Source organism: Oncorhynchus gorbuscha, linkage group LG02 (assembly GCF_021184085.1).
Source record: "Oncorhynchus gorbuscha isolate QuinsamMale2020 ecotype Even-year linkage group LG02, OgorEven_v1.0, whole genome shotgun sequence".
NCBI lineage: Eukaryota > Metazoa > Chordata > Actinopteri > Salmoniformes > Salmonidae > Oncorhynchus > Oncorhynchus gorbuscha.
The window spans coordinates 62,686,243-62,703,370 of record NC_060174.1 but is presented as its reverse complement, the minus strand read 5'-3'; the positions used below and the strand labels follow the sequence as shown (position 1 = coordinate 62,703,370).

General features: G+C 47.9%; 1 protein-coding gene across 4 annotated transcripts in view; it reads right to left on the bottom strand.

Annotated features, from left to right (window-relative positions):
- Window positions 1–5,866: 5,866 nt before the first annotated feature.
- LOC124006334 (mucin-2-like) overlaps window positions 5,867–17,128 on the bottom strand; it is a 28,551-nt gene continuing 17,289 nt past the window's right edge. For all 4 annotated transcript variants that reach the window (XM_046316300.1, XM_046316307.1, XM_046316323.1 and 1 more), the window contains one exon: window positions 5,867–7,492. In XM_046316300.1, coding sequence (XP_046172256.1) covers window positions 7,266–7,492 — 227 coding nt within the window. In that variant the 3' untranslated portion in view covers window positions 5,867–7,265. The remainder of the gene's footprint in view (window positions 7,493–17,128) is intronic.

Sequence of the window (17,128 nt, the reverse complement as noted above, 5' to 3'; positions counted from 1 at the left end):
ACCCCAACACGCCCAGACAGACACCCCAACACGCCCAGACAGACACCCCAACACGCCCAGACAGACACCCCAACACGCCCAGACAGACACCCCAACACGCCCAGGCAGACACCCCAACACGCCCAGGCAGACACCCCAACACGCCCAGACAGACACCCCAACACGCCCAGACAGACACCCCAACACGCCCAGACAGACACCCCAACACTACCAGACAGACACCCCAACACTACCAGACAGACACCCCAACACTACCAGACAGACACCCCAACACTCCCAGACAGACACCCCAACACTCCCAGACAGACACCCCAACACTCCCAGACAGACACCCCAACACTACCAGACAGACACCCCAACACTACCAGACAGACACCCCAACACTACCAGACAGACACCCCAACACTCCCAGACAGATAACTCTGCATTATCAAACACACTCAATACCTCCAGACACCTAACATTTCCAAATTGCCAGATTGGTCATCATAACAAAACAGTTGATAATTGCCTAACTTTCCATCCTACAGCAAACACCAGAAACAACTCAGAGCTGCTGGGTAATAACGTATTACAATTTTTCTACCTGGGATTATCACAACCTATCTTTTCTAAATTGGGTAACTGAAATTTGACAGTTACTTCTCATTATCATATGTGTAAACTGAAAGACTAATTTAAGAGAATCTCTGAGTTTGTGTATGTATCAGTGTTACTCAGTGTGAATTCTGAATGGCTAATGGACTGTGTGTGTGTGTGGTGTGTGTGTGTGTGTGTGGTGTGTGGTGTGTGGTGTGTGTGGTGTGTGGTGTGTGTGTGAGTGGGCTACGTGTGGTCTTTGTTCCCAGGGCACAGTTTAATGTGTTCCTGCTGTGTCCCCTTCCATAAAGAGGCTGGAATGGTCTGCACTGGCGCGACCTGCTCCCTCCCTCGTCTGCGGAAAGGCCAGAGCTGCACAGACCTTGGTCTTACAGAGTTCCTCACATACTTCACTTCCCTCTGTCTTCCCCTCAATCTCAGTCATCTGAGCTAGTGTCGGTGAGGATTAAAATGAGCACAACCCTGACCTGATCTCCATGCTCTGGACCGGCATGCTCAATGAACTTGATTGGCTAGCTTCACTCGCTCTCACTCACTCTAACAACCTAACACGCAGCCATCACTGGCAGAGCACATTTCCTAGAAACATGGACACCCCCCCTTCTCTAACCCCCCTCCTTCCCCGTGAACTGTGGCCTTCTCCCAGAATGCCATACCGACCCCCCTCCCAGGCAACAACAGCCATCATGTGATTGCAACATCTACGGTTTCCTGGCAACCACAGTTATTGGAGTGGTCACAGCTCACGGAGGCCATGTTGGCTGAACCAGCCATGTGACACAGGTGTTGATGGTGACCCCTAGAGATTGGGCGAGACATTACACACTCCAACATTGGGATGCCACCCATCTCTTGTGCTGCTTGTTTTCCTGTCACATTAACTCCTCGACAGGGTTTAGTGGCAGAGTGAGTCAATGTGACAGGCATCCCAGTCCCAAACATCCCAGTCCCAGACATCCCAGTTCCATATTAGACCATCAACCTCCACGCACGGCATCACTAGCCCCAATGCCTGTCTCCTAGCAACGCTGACTGCGTCCCATGCCCCAGAGAGGAATCTGTTGGTCTGTACACTAATACTCACATGGTGCAGTTCTTGGAGGGCAAATCAACCCCCGCCACACTCCCCTCTCTCCACCCTCCCTCTGCGTGTCTCTCTCTTCCCCTCTCCCTCACGCTGGTCTCCTCCAACTGGCTCCCACGCCAGGATTTGGAAGGGCGCTCTCACGCAGTCCTCGGGATGAAAATAACAAGGCCACAAAAATGTCCCTCCCTGCCTCACAGGGCTCTCCTTCTTCTAGTTGGACGTGCAGTGACGATAGTGCACCATCTCTCCAACACAGTTGGTCTCTCAGGGTGGATAATGACCCTCCCAAGATGACTCTGCTGAGAATCACAATTTCACTCTATCAGTTTGGTCTTTCACTGTTCAATCTTATATTGGGTCACAATGAGTTCGAATACTTTCCCACCCTGTTTCAGAACTGTTTCATCTCCTTTTAGCTGCTGCTGTATGTGTATCTGTTTTGTCTAGAGAGCCAAGACTGAGATCTTTCCAGGGGTAAATGAAGGTGTGTGTAAATAATTCATAAGGCGAGTTTGACGGATACAAGGCTTTCTCTGACCTTGTGTGACCTTTTGTTGTCCTTGTATTTGGGTGAAAATGAGAGTGAAAAACAAAGCCCAATACATAAAACTCCAGCGAGCCCTGTGGAACAGGGCCTAGCTCATTAAATCTGGCTCCACACCTCTCTCCATGCGAATGAGTCTACCCCCTCACACACACACACACACACACACACACACAACCAAATCGCTATTCCCAGAGAATTCCCCGGGCTCTTGGCTGTTCCCCCTCTCTTCCCTCGGAGGGCCCAGCTTTCCCACTAGGCAGCGGGGCTGCCTGCGTCGGCGAGCAGCGAGCCGCTCTTGCCCACCTTCCGCACATCTGAGAACCTCTGTGAAATCCTAATCCCCAGAGCAGGGTGAAGCACAGACCCAGCTTGCCTGACCTCTCCGGTTGCCATGGATACACCGCACTATAAATAAAACAGAGGGCTTTTTTTTTTTTAAAGCAGTTTGGCAGGGCTGTGTGTCCTACTCACTGGAGAGGCTTATTTTCTTTCTCCACCTCTCTCTGTATACCCCCCCCCCCCCCCCTGCTCTCTTCTCCCCTCAATCACCGGGTGTCCATCCTCACTCTGTCTTGGTTTCCCTTTCTCGCTCTCGTACTCTCATTCGCCCTTTACACTCTGGCACTTTTTAGATCGAGGCACTAACTGTGTCATTAATAACTTTTTGGACACGGCATTCTAAAATCATGGTACCCTAAAACAGCCACAAAAACATGGAGTGAGAGAGAGGGGAGAAAGAGTGGACCTTGCGAGAGACGAGGCAGAGTTATTTTGTGGGTGCTGTTTTTGGGAGCATTTAAATCTGTCGAGTGTAAACAGACAGAGCCATCCTAGAAGAGGCCCTGTAAAAAAAAAAAAAAGAGGCCTATTTTCTTCAAAGTGGCAGCAGAGAGGCGTTGAGAGACGAGGGGAGGTTGCGTGTTTGTGCACTGAATCAGGGCTGCGCTGCAGATTTTTGTCTGGCGAGGCGAATCTCGGGAGGCTAGAAAATAATTTGGTCACGGCTGTGGGAGGTTGCTGGGGGCAGGCGGGCGGGGGGTGAGGAGGAGGAGGGTGGAGGGACGGCTGGAGGGGGGGGGGGGCAGGGTTTCGACCGTCTCGCTGCGGTGAGAACACGCTTGACACTTCATTCCTTTCCAGTCAATGCGGAGCGTACTGCAGGAGGTTAACCCTATGCCTGCCTGGCTGCATGGCTGCCTGGTCACTGGCCTCGTGCTGTGCTAGGCCTCTACACCAACCTGAAAACACCTAACCATAAGGCCCGGAAAGCGCCAGAACGGACCAGTGGCCAAATATAAGACACCGTTTGTAAGGATACGTTAATTTTTGTATTGCGTCTATGTGTCACGTCAAGTTGGTGCGAATATCTGAGTAACGCGGCGACGCCGAAGGTGCCGAGTATCCGTCATGGTGGTCTGTGATTTGACCACGACATAGCTGGTGGCCCTTGTCTGAGACAAGGAGGAGTATGACAAATCTATCCGTCTGCCTCGGGTGAAGTAGACGTTTATAAAAAATACTTTAAAAAATAAAATAAAATAAAAACACAAAGGAGATGGTCACATGAGACGACGGTCACAGACCTGGGGGCTAATCACATGGTCCCTCATCTTGTCATGAAACCGTCGCATGTCCGGTGGACATTCCCACAGGTTGGCTTTAAAAATAAAAAAATTCAAAGCTTCTTTATTCATGTCTGTAGCCATGCCTGGAACTGTCCGTAGGTAGAAAGAACAGTGGATGTACAGTATATTGCTCTGTTCGTGACTTTGGGAGGCTGGCTAAAGCAAAGTACAGCTACAGTATGGTAGGACCTCGGAGACGGCTGAATCTGAGCTCTCTATGCAGGTGAATCCACTGTCTCCCATCGACCGTATTTTACAGTCCTCCACAGAGGTGTGTGCAAGCCAGTGTGTTTGTGTGTTTAGGTGTACATCTCGGAGTGTGTGCTAGCGTGAGCATGTGAGGACATGGTGAGGACGTGGTGAGCAGGGAGTTAACCACACAGGCAGGGCTGTGGCAGTCCTCCTGCCCCTCAGCCAGATTAATCATGCAGGAGAGACACAGCAGGCCCCCGCTCGCTCTGCCTGGGGGTGAAGCCGTGCCCGCATGCTCTCCGTATCACATGGCCTTGGCCCCCCCTTTCTCTCCTCCCTCTCTGCTCCACTCCTCCAGGCTGGGGGGCTGGGGATGGTGGAGGGAGAGAGAAGTGGTGGGGGGCCAGTGGAACGCCTCATAACGCAGTGCTTTTCTTCCTCGGCTCTGCTTGGCTTTATTTCCTTACTTCCCCTTCCGTGGGCGTCGGGAGATAGAGGCAGAGAGAAGGAGAAAAACAGAGGCGTCCATCTCCCTGCTCCGCAACAACAACGGCCCCTTTTTATGTCTCATCAGAGGGCCCCAATGGTGCCGGTGGCCAGGCTCTTTGGAGGGGGAGTAGTTTGTGTGTGTGTGTGTGTGTGTGTGTGTGGGGGGTTACCAAGGGCCTCCAGCACTCGCCTGGAAACTGCTCAGCGATGTCTCTGTGCGTCAGAGAACAGTCGTAGCCATTGTTGGGCTCACAGGGAGAGAGCTCTAGCGAGGCGCTGTCTCACAGTCTCGTGTATCACTGTGTTTCGCTCTCTGTGTGTGTGTGTGTCTGCACGCACAGCTGTGTGTCAGTACGAGTGCTCGTGTGGGTTGAGAGTGCGTTTCAGTGCGAGTGTGTTTTGGTGTGCGAGCGTGTGTCTGTGCGTGTGTGGTGGGATGTGTGAAAATCCTCCACAATGCTGATGTGTTGACTTAAATAAAACGATAAAACCCTCCGTGACATCACAGGGCCCTCCTGCTGCCACCTCGTCAAAATCACCACCGCTCCTCCTCGTCCTCCCAAACAATAGAACTACCTCCACTCTGTCTATGACTCTAATCAAACACATGTGGATCAGAAGAGGGCCTGTTTACTACCCCGAGGTTACACGCCCTTGTTTGTTTTTACGTTTCCTGTAAAAGTGTGGTCAATTTTTTCTTTTTTACTCATGTGACTTTGTTGAATACAATGTTAAATAAATAGGATCGTTTGTGGTTTCGGGAAACTGACTTGAAAGTTATGATCAACAGGGTGCTAAATGGCTTCTGTCGTGTCATCTGAAATGTATCCATAGCCTGTCAGACTGTGTATTAGGGACCAGAACGGCTTCACTCACTCAATTCAATGGGCGTTATTGGTATGGGAATCATATGTTTACATTGCCAAAGCAAGTGAAATGGATAAACAAAAAAAAAGTGAAATAACTCTCTCTCTCTCGCACACACTCCCTCTTTTCCACGCGGGCTGGCACTGCATCTCCCCAGAGGTATAATGCTTTGCTTTGACTGGCAAGCAGGGGGCAGCCAAGAGAGGTTAAATGAGGGAATTGATGTTTTATATTAACTACCCAAATAGGGATCTGGGAGGGGAAGCCTATAGGGAGTCCCCCCTCCCCACTTTCACTCTGAATTTCACTCATGGAATCCAAAAGGAACCAAAGTTTACCGGGTGTACATTTCTGTGCCGCAAAATAAATCCTGTATATAAAGTGGATAAAGAGAGAATCATGCAGAAGGCACACACACACACACCGCCTTGCCTCTTGGAAAATTCACATCACTAGCGCTTGGAGGGGTCAAACGATTTTATTGTTCCACTGTGGTTGCGCCACACAGGCCTGACATCACACACATAGTTCAACACACACCTTGTGTGGGGCAACACACAATCGATACACACAGACACAGAGATCATCACTCTCGGTCTCCGAATTAACATAGTAAAAAAGTTTTTAAAAAACAAAAAAACAAAGTGCAACCAATCAAAAATGAGATTGAGAAAAAAATAACAGAAGGGTTAACCACAGCTAACAAGTATTATTTGGCACAGACTGTGTGGCTTGCCAGTGTTCGGTCCACTGGGACACAGAGCAGAGGCGTTTGGCACCGACTGTGTGGCTTGCCAGTGTTCGGTCCACTGGGACACAGAGCAGAGGCGTTTGGCACCGACTGTGTGGCTTGCCAGTGTTCGGTCCACTGGGACACAGAGCAGAGGCGTTTGGCACCGACTGTGTGGCTTGCCAGTGTTCGGTCCACTGGGACACAGAGCAGAGGCGTTTGGCACCGACTGTGTGGCTTGCCAGTGTTCGGTCCACTGGGACACAGAGCAGAGGCGTTTGGCACCGTCATTGGTCAATCTCAGGTAGATAGCGCAAGGTGCTTGTTCGGGCTAGGTGGCAGTCAGGGGAGATGTGACAGTATACAAGCCGACGGTGCTACTCCCGGTGAGGAGCGCCGTAGACCAAGGAGGAAGCCCCGCCCCTCACTCATCCGGCTTCACCCGTCCAGCCATACTGTACTCTTACCCATCTCCTTGGTCATGACAGGCGGGTATGATCAATGTGGCTCTGTCATTTGTCAGCACACGGAACAGCTCTCAACCACGAAAGCAAATGTACTGCGTCATTTTAAGTTGACATTTGTCGTGATTTGTTGCAATCTCAAGAACAGGTTTATGACCCTGATAACATTGCACAAAGCTTTGTGACTGTACTGGGCACCAAATGTAACAATAAAAAGTGGTATTTGTACATGACAAGATTTTTAAAATACAATTTTAAAAAGTATATCGACAGGTGCAGAATACATGGTGTGATACGGTCAATAATACATTGAATATTAAAGAGGCAAAAGCAGGAAACAAAAGGAAGACGCTGTTCTACAATCAACGCTTTTGGTTCACCTTTCCCCACAGAGAGAATTTACAGTACTGGACAATTTAAAATACTAAGTAAAATTAACGATTAAAACATGGCACAGGTAAAAATGGCAAAAGCTCTATTCTCATTGCTTTGCTTTTGGAGTAAGAGCAATGGAATCAAAAGGTTTGGCTGTGTTCCTGAGAGCCTTGGGGCCTGCCTCCTTGCGTCCTTGTCCCCAGTTGCTGAGACACCCGGGCTGGGTGCCCAGCAGTGTTCAGTGGGGCCTGGGTGGGGTGTGGTGGGGGACAGCGGGTGCCCTTGTGGATTACCTGAGTGAGGGGCTGGCAACCAGGTGCAGGTGGTTGGGTTTGGTGGGGATGGGGGGTTTGCTCCCGCGGGGATGAGGGATCTGTGCAGGGGGCGTGGGGCTCTTCACGGAGAAGTTCTTCATCAGCTGAGCCACCCGACCACTCCGTGAACAGGTGTCTCCGCCCCCCTCTGACACCACATCCTCAGACATTGCCCTGCGATAGGCTGCCATCACGCGGATATCTGGGAGAGAGACAAGAGGCAGACATTAGATGAATGGTTAGAGGTGCCTTGCATCAGCGAACGGAGCTGAAGCTCACATTGGTTACGATGTCTTGGTCGGTTGTCGCGCTTCCCCGTAACTGAGAATGCTAATAAAACATTTTTTTTAAAGAGGTCTGTGAGCCTACCGGCATCACGGAACATTCTCCCTGATCTCCTCTCCTATTTCTGCGTCCCCCCCCCCTTCTCCTGCTCGCCCTAGCCTTCTTCCTCTACCCTCCCGGACTCTTCCGTCCTGGGCTGTAGTAGGCCAGACTGGAGGTCATCTTCATATGAAGAGGAGCAGGGACACAGCTGGGTGTAGTTGGTGTGTGTGTGAGACAGAGAGGCACGACGTTTGGGAGGGGGTATAATTGAGGGACGGGAGCGGAGAAGGGCCATGGGGACGGAGACGGAGAGCAGACAGACGCTGTTCAGACACCAGAAGGCTTGAGGAGCCGAGTATTTTTAAGCGCAGTCCCCGGGGGGGGGGACACAGATGTGTGAGCACACACACACACACACACACACACACACACATACATAACCTTGGATCTGAACTTTTTATCATCTTAAAGTGGGATTAAAATTGATTTAATGGTCATTTTCTCTCAACGACCTACACAAAATACTCTGTAATAAGAAAGTGGAAGAATTCCTTAGGATTTTTTTTGATTCATGATAAATTAAACACTAATATAGTTTGATTAGATAAGTACCCCGAGTCAATACATGTCGGAAACACCTTTGGCAGCGATTCCAGCTGTGAGTCTTCTTGGGTTAGTTTAAGAGCTTTGCACGCCAAGTTCTTTCAAGGTATTGAGGATCATGGCGAGACAGCAATTTTCAAGTCCTGCCACAGATTTTCAAGGACAATTAAGTCAAAAACGGTCACTTGGCCACTCAGGAACTTTCACCATCTTAAATGGTAAGCAAATTGGCCATTGTCCTGCTGAAAGGTGAATTAATCTCCCAGTGTCTGATGGAAAGCAGACTGAACCAGGTTTTCCGCTAGGATTATGCCCGTGCTTAGCTCCAACCAGTTTCTTTTTTGTCCTGAAATACTCCCGTCTTTGCCGCTGTCAAGCATACTTATAACATGATGCAGCCACCACCATGCTTGAAAATAAGGAGGCATTCATTCAGTCATGTGTTGTTGTTGGACTTGCCCCAAACATAAGGCTTTGCACTTAGGAAAAAAAGTGTATTCTATTGTCTTTCTTTTTTACTGAATTACTTTAGTGCCTTTTCACATACAGGACGCATGTTTTTCATTATTATTTTCTGTATATTTATTATTATTCTTTTCACTCTGTCATTTAGGTCATTATTGTGGGCCACTACAATGTTGATGCATCTTCAGTTCTCTCATTACAGCCATTGAACTCTGTAGCTGTTTTAAAAATCTCTAATGGCCTCATGGTGACATCCTTGAGCGGTTTCCTTCCTGTCCCGCAGCTCAGTTCAGAAGGACACCTTTATCTTTGTTGTGTCTGGGTGGTTTAACACAGTCGTGGCAGAAAGTTGAAAATGACACAAATATTAATTTTCACTAAGTCTGCTTCCTCAGTTTGTATGATGGGAATTTGCATGTACTCCAGAATGTTATGAAGAGTGATCAGATGAATTGCAAAGTCCCTCTTTGCCATGCAAATTAACTGAATCCCCCCCCAAAAACATTTCCACTGCATTTCAGCCCTGCCACAAAAGGACCAGCCGACATCATATCAGTGATTCTCTCGTTAACACAGGTGTGAGTGTTGACGAGGACAAGGCTGGAGATCACTCGGTCATGCTGATGGAGTTCGAATAACAGACTGGAAGCATCAAAAAGGAGGAGGGTGGTGCTTGGAATCATTGTTCTTCCTCTGTCAACCATGGTTACCTGCAAGGAGAAACATGCCGTCATCATTGCTTTGCACAAAAAGGGCTTCACAGGCAAGGATATTGCTGCCAGTAAGATTGCACCTAAATCAACCATTTATCAGATCATCAAGAACTTCAAGGAGAGTGGTTTAACTGTTGTGAAGAAGGCTTCAGGGCGCCCAAGAAAGTCCAGCAAGCGACAGAACCGTCTCCTAAAGTTGATTCAGCTGCGGGAACGGGGCACCACCAGTACAGAGCTTGCTCAGAAATGGCAGCAGGCAGGTGAGGGCATCTGCACGCACAGTGAGGTGAAGACTTTTGGAGGATGGCCTGGTGTCAAGAAGGGCAGCAAAGAAGCCACTTCTTTCCAGGAAAAACATCAGGGACAGACTGATATTCTGCTAAAGGTACAGACAGGGATTGGACTGATGAGGAGGACTGGGGTAAAGTCATTTTCTCTGATGAATCCCCTTTCCAAAAAGTTTGTCTGGAGAAGACAATGGGAGAGCTACCATCCGTCCTGTGTCATGCCAACAGTAAAGCATCCTGAGGCCATTCATGTGTGGGGTTGTTTCTCATTCAAGGGAGTGGGCTCACTCACAATTTTGCCTAAGAACACAGCCATGAATAAAGAATGGTACCAACACATCCTCTGAGAGCAACATCTCCCAACCATCCAGGAACAGTTTGGTGACGAACAATGCCTTTTCCAGCATGATGGAGCGCCTTTCCATAAGGCAAAAGTGATAACTAAGTGGCTCGGGGAACAAAACATTGATATTTTGGGTCCATGGCCAGGAAACTCCCCAGACCTTAATCCAATTGAGAACTTGTGGTCAAATCCTCAAGAGGCAGGTGGACAAACAAAACCCCCACAAATTCTGACAAACTCCAAGCATTGATTATGCAAGAATGAGCTGCCATCAGTCAGGATGTGGCCCAGAAGTTAATTGACAGCATGCCAGGGCAGATGGCAATGGTCTTGAAAAAGAAGGGTCAACACTGCAAATATTGACTCTTTGCATCAACTTCATGCAATTGTCAATAAAAGCCGTAGACACTTATGAAATGCTTGTAATTATACTTCAGTATTCCATAGTAACATCTGACAAAAATATCTAAAGACACTGAAGCAGCAAACTTTGTGGAAATCAATATTTGTGTCATTCTCAAAACCACAACTGTACATCATCCAAAGCATCGTTATTAACCATGCTAAAAGATATATTCAAAATATGATTTGGTATTGCTACCAATAACAGACCCTTCTTTTATGAGGCTTTTAAAAAGCACCCTGGTCCTTCTAGTTAAATCCGTGCTTAAACTTCAATACTTGACTGAGGGACCTTACATGTGTTGTATGTATGGGGGACGGAGGAAGAGGTGGTCAAATAAATTATGTCAACCCCTATTATTTCACAGAGTGAGTTCATGTAACTTATGTGATTTGATAAGTCAAATGTAACTCCTGAACTGATTGAGCCCAAACAAAAAACGGGGTGAATACTTACTGTATGCAATGACTATATTTAACTTATTTCATTTTTTATACATTTGGAAAACGTGTATAATTCGTCCCATTATTGATTATTTTGTGTAGATCAGTGATAAAAATGTCAATGAAATCCATCTCAATCCCACTTTGTAACGCAGCAAAATGTGAGAGAAAAATAATCCAAGGGGTGTGAACACTTCTGATACCAACTATACTCACACACACACACACACACACACACACACACACACACACACACACACACACACACACACACACACACACACACACACACACACACACACACACACCCTCCTGCTCACCGACTCAGTCACGCATGCACCCATCTCTGACTAACCGCATCACATTCGATTCAGACACGGAGGTCCTGTGTTTAGTGTAGAGGGTGTGTGTGTGTGTGCAGCCCAGGAGAGGCAGTCAGTTCTATGGCCAAAGAAGCTTTAAAGCAAACACTTGATAGCGGTGAGGCATGAAAGGAGACAGGCCCAAACTATCTTTAAAGGTTTTACTTTTTTTTTTCTTTTTTCTCCCCCCCTTTCCCCCTTTCCCTGTAGCTCTGCCTCCACCATCTTCTCCCTTTTTCCCCTCCCTACCTCTGTCCCCCTCCCATCACCTTCCTCTTCCCCCTCCCTTCCTCTGCCCCCTGACCCGCGGTTCCTGTGTTAATGTCCGCTCGCCGCACTGCGTGGGCCTGCCTCTGATTGTCTCGCTGTGTTGTGTGGTCACCACGGAAACCCTGGATAGGCTCCAGCGATCGAGGTTGGACATGCATGCAGGCACGCATACACACAAGCGCAGAGTCACACAGGCACAGAGTCACACAGGCACAGAGTCACACAGGCACAGAGTCACACAGGCACAGAGTCACACAGGCACAGAGTCACACAGGCACAGAGTCACACAGGCACGCGTGGTCGGAGGCTTTTTGGTGCTTGGGTTTCGTTGTTGGTTCTGATAGGAATGCTAAACACAAGGAGTATGTGTGTGCCTGCACGTGCATGCGTTTGAGAACTCTAGCGTGCAACGTATTCCTAACCATTACACATACGGTGAGGGAATAGTAAGAAGAATTATGCTTTTTCTTAAATGTATATATTTTTTTATCCCTCTGAGGAAGATGATACCTCTAGAAACTAGACGCCAACCTAACCTGTCTTAGCAAAGAACGGCCCAAACCCACGCAGAACGTTCCACCAGAAACCAAAAAGCCAAACATCAAGCCGATAGACTCGCAGCTCTGTCAACACAAATGGAGCGGGGGAGAAAAAAGCAGTCGGCTCCGCGGGTTACCTAACTGTGCAGCCGTTTGTAGGAAACCTTGGCAACACCTGATCACAGTTACAGGAATTTCCTTCTGCTCCAAGTCACTGGTTAATATGATACAGTGTCTGTCTGTCTGTGTCTTCAGGCGGACCTTTGAGGTGGCTCCCGCTCTTCACACCTCGTCCCAGTCCCAGTCCCAGCCCCAGTCCCAGTCCCAGCCCCAGTCCCAGTCCCAGTCCCAGTCCCAGCCCCAGTCCCAGTCCATACATGCAGTGGGGGAGAGTGTCACCCACCCACCAGCACCAAAATAAAAGCAAGTCTAGCTCTTTAAATTACCCCCTCCTCTCTGGCACAGAGGGGGGAGGGAGGGGGGGCAGAAGTGGGGCAGAGGGCAGAATTCCGGAGCGGCACGTCTGTGCAGTGAGCCAGGCCGCGGGAGGGTCAGGGTTGGGAGGGGGAGGAGGAGGGGCCGGCACGGCGCTGTGTGGAGGCTGGGGGCCCTGTCACTTATCAGCTCCGGCCGAGCGTCGCCCCGGGCCAGAGTCGGGAGGCAGCGCTGGAATGTGTGTCCTTCTCTCTGAAGGTGAGGAGAGGAAAGGCAAGCTGAGGGAGAGAGCGAGGCACACACACACACACACACACACTCAGCGAGCCAGCAGCTGCAGGAGACTGATACACTCGCATGCACACATACTCACACTATCACCTATTCTCTACCCCAACCCCACCACCCTTGGGGTGCACACACACACACACACCAACATGCATTAACATCATGGACATATGTATATATACACATTAACACACTCATATCTTATATACTCACACACACATTAAACCCCTAAATAAAACCCGTCAGAGGTAGTAATAAACATGAACAAACTCCCTCAAACTGTGTGTAAACACCGATAGACTTTCCCATACATAAAATATGGGTACCTACAAGAACAACACGTACACACTCAAGCATGGCGGTCTCTTAACACTTTTTTGGTTACTACATTATTCCATGCGAGTTATTTCATAGTTTCGATGTCTTCACTATTATTCTACAATGTAGAAAAGAGTAAAAATCAATAAAAACCCTTGAATGAGTAGGTGTGTCCAAACGTCTGTCCGTCCGCCCGCCCGCACGCACGCACGCACGCACGCACGCACGCACACAACTGTTCAAAAGTTTGGGGTCACTTAGAAATGTCCTTGTTTTTGAAAGAAAAGCACATTGTGTCCATTAAAATAACATCAAATTGATCAGAAAGTCGGAGTGGGAGGCACCGGGGCCTCCCACTCCTCTTTCTATTCTGGTTAGAGCCAATTTGCGCTGTTCTGTCAAGGAAGTAGTACATAGCGTTGTACGAGATCTTCAGTTTCTTGGCAATTTCTCGCATGGAATAGCCTTCATTTCTCAGAACAAGAATAGACTGACGAGTTTCAGAAGAAAGCTCTTTGTTCCTATCCATTTTGAGCCTGTAATCAAACCCACAAATGCTGATGCTCCAGATACTCAACTAGTCTAAAGGCCAGTTTTATTGATTCTTTAAAAATCAGCTCAACAGTTTTCAGCTGTGCTAACATAAAAGGGTTTTCTAATGATCAATTAGCATTTTAAAATGATAGACTTCGATTAGCTAACACAACGTGCCATTGGAACACAGGAATGATGGTTGCTGATAATGGGCCTCCGTACGCCTATGTAGATATTCCATTTAAAAAACAATATATATAAAAAATATATCAGACATTTCCAGCTACAACAGTCATTTACAACATTAATGTCTACACTGTATTTCTGATTAATTTGATGTTATTTTATTGGACAACAAATGTGCTTTTCTTTCAAAAACAAGGTCATTTCTAAGTGACCCCAAACTTTTGAACGGTACCCCCACACACACTAAAAATATAGCTGCCATCTCTATCGGCGCTTCGCTTCTAGTGCTGAGGAAATTGTGCAGTATTTTGTTTTTTAAAGTATTATTTCTTACATTGTTAGCCCGGAAAGCCTTAAGTGTTATTACATACAGCCGGGAAGAACTATTGGATATCAGAGAGACATCAACTTACCAGCACAACCAGCCCTACGACCAGGAATACGACTTTCCCAAAGCGGATCCTTTGTCTGCACCTCCCAGGGCATTTGAACTGATTCCAGAGGCTGACCCAAAACAACACCATCGGAGGAGAGGGTGCTGGAGCGGTCTTCTAGTGAGGCTTCGGATGCGTGCACAACACCTGCCGCTTCAGAGTATATTACCTCGCTAATGTCCGGTCCCTAGTCAACAAAATTAGGGTAAGATTTGCTTTTCAAAGAGATATCCGGGATTGTAGCATACTCTGTTTCACAGAGACATAGCTAGCTGGACACATCCCGTCGGAAGTCCGTACAGCCAAACGGGATTCAGTACATCGCACTGACAGGAACAAACATCTCTTTGGTAAGAAGAAGGGCAGGGGTGTACGTTTCAAGATTAACGACTCATTGTGTAATTGTAACAGCATACAAGAACTCAAATCCTTTTGGTTCACCTGACCTAGAATTCCTCACAATCAAATTCTGACCGTATTATCTCCCAAGAGAACTCTCCTGGCTTATCGCCGCACCCGTGTATATCCCCCCGCAAGTGGATACCAAGAGGGCCATCAAGGACCTTCACTGGACTTTACATAAACTGGAAACCATATATCCTGAGGCTGCATTTATTGTAGCTGGGGATTGTAACAAAGCTAATCTGAGAACATGGCGAGCTAAATTCTATCAGCATATCGATTGCAGTACACGAGCGAGTAACATGCTTGACCATTGCTACTCTAACTTCCGGAATGCATACAAGGCCCTCACCCGCCCTCCTTTTGACAAATCTGACCATGACTCCATTTTGTTGCTCCCCTCCTATAGGCAGGAACTAAAACAGGAAGCGTCCGTTCTTAGGTCTATCCAACTCTGGGCTGAACAATCGGATTCCACGCTTCAAGATTGCTTCGATCACGTGGTCTGAGATAGCTTCAGACAATAACATTGACGTATACGCTGACTCGGTGAGCAAGTTTATAAGGAAGTGTATAGGAGATGTTGTACCAACTGTGACTATTAAAACCTTCCCTAACCAGAAACCATGGATTGATGGCAGCATTCAAGCAAAACTGAAAGCATGTACCATCGCATTTAATCACGGCAAGGCGACTGGAAACATGGCCGAACACAAACAGTGTAGTTATTTCGTCCGCTAGGCAATCAAACAAGCAAAATGTCAGTATAGAGACCAAGTAGTCACAATTCAGCGGCTCAAACATGAGACGTATGTGGCAGGATCTACAGACAAAGAAAACCAGCCCAGTCATGGATATTGACATCTTGCTCCCAGACAAATTAAACAACTTCTTCGCACTCTTTGAGGACAATACAGAGCCACCAACACGGTCCGCTACCAAAGACTGTGGGTTCTCCTTCTCCGTGGCCGGCGTGAGTAAAACATTTAAACGTGCTAACTCTCGCAAGGCTGCCGGCCCAGATGGCATCCCTAGCTGTGTCGGACATAATCAATCCCTTTCCCAGTCTGCTGTCCCCACATGCTTCAAGATGGCCACCATTGTTCCTGTTCCCAAGAAAGCAAAGGTAACTGAACGAAATTACTATCACCCTGTAGCACTCACTTCTGTCATCACGAAGTGCTTTGAGAGACGAGTCAAGGATAATATCACCTCCACCCTACCTGACACCCTAGACCCACTACAATTTGCTTACAGCCCCAATAGGTGCACAGACGACGCAATCACCATCACACTGCCCTATAATTTCAGCATTCAACACCATTGTACCCTCCAAACTCATCATTAAGCTTGAGACCCGCCCCACATGGGTGTGTTCTCAGCCCTCTCCTGTACTTCCTGTTCACCCACGATTGCGTGGCCATGCACGCCCTCCAAACTCAATCATCAAGTTTGCAGATGACACTACAGTGGTAGGCTTGATTACCAACAACGACGAGAGCCTACGGGGAATAGGTGAGGGCCCTCGGGAGTGTGGTGTCAGCAAAATAACCTCTCACCCAATGTCAGCAAAACAAAAAGAGATGATCGAGCGCACCCCCCCCCCTATCCACATCGACGGGACCCAGTGGAGAAGGTGGAAAGTTAAGTTCCTCAGTGTATATATCAAACTGAAGTGGTCCACGCGCACAGACAGTGTGGTGAGAAAGGCACAACAGTGCCTCTTCAACCAAAAATGTGGCTCGTCACTGAAAACCCTCACTAACTTTTACAGGTGCGCAATTGAGAGCATGCTGTTGGGCTGTATCACTGTCTGGTACGGCAACTGCACCGTCCTCTCCGAAGGGTGGTGTGGGTTCTGCACAACGCATCACCGTGGGCAAACTACTTGCCCTCCAGGACACCTACAACACTCAATGTCACAGGAAGGCCATAAAGATCATCAAGGACAATAACCACCCGAGCCACTGCCTGTTCACCCCGCTGTCATCCAGATGGCGAGGTCAATACAACAAGGTGCATCAAAGCTGGGACCGAGAGACTGAAAAACCGCTTCTATCTCAAGGCCATCAGATTGCTACACAGCCATCACTAGCACAGAGAGGCGGCTGCCTACCTACAGACTTGATGTCATTGGCCACTTTAATAAATGGAACACTAGTCACTTTAATAATGTTTACATATCTCAGATGTGTAAACTGGATACTGCATTTCGTTACACTCCCAATAACATCTGCTATCCCATGTGACCAATAAAATGTGATTTGAACCACACACACACAGAGATAGATAGATAGGACATGTATACAAAAAATACGTATAGATTTTTTTTTAAACATCTGAAAATAAGTAACCCATTCAAATGACATACGACTTCGCCATCTTCACTTGAAATGTCTCAATATTGTGAGGAAACATGCAACCCATGAATATGTTCTGGTTGAATTACAGGTTCCACAGCCAGGACAAAGAAACACAGTTCTTCA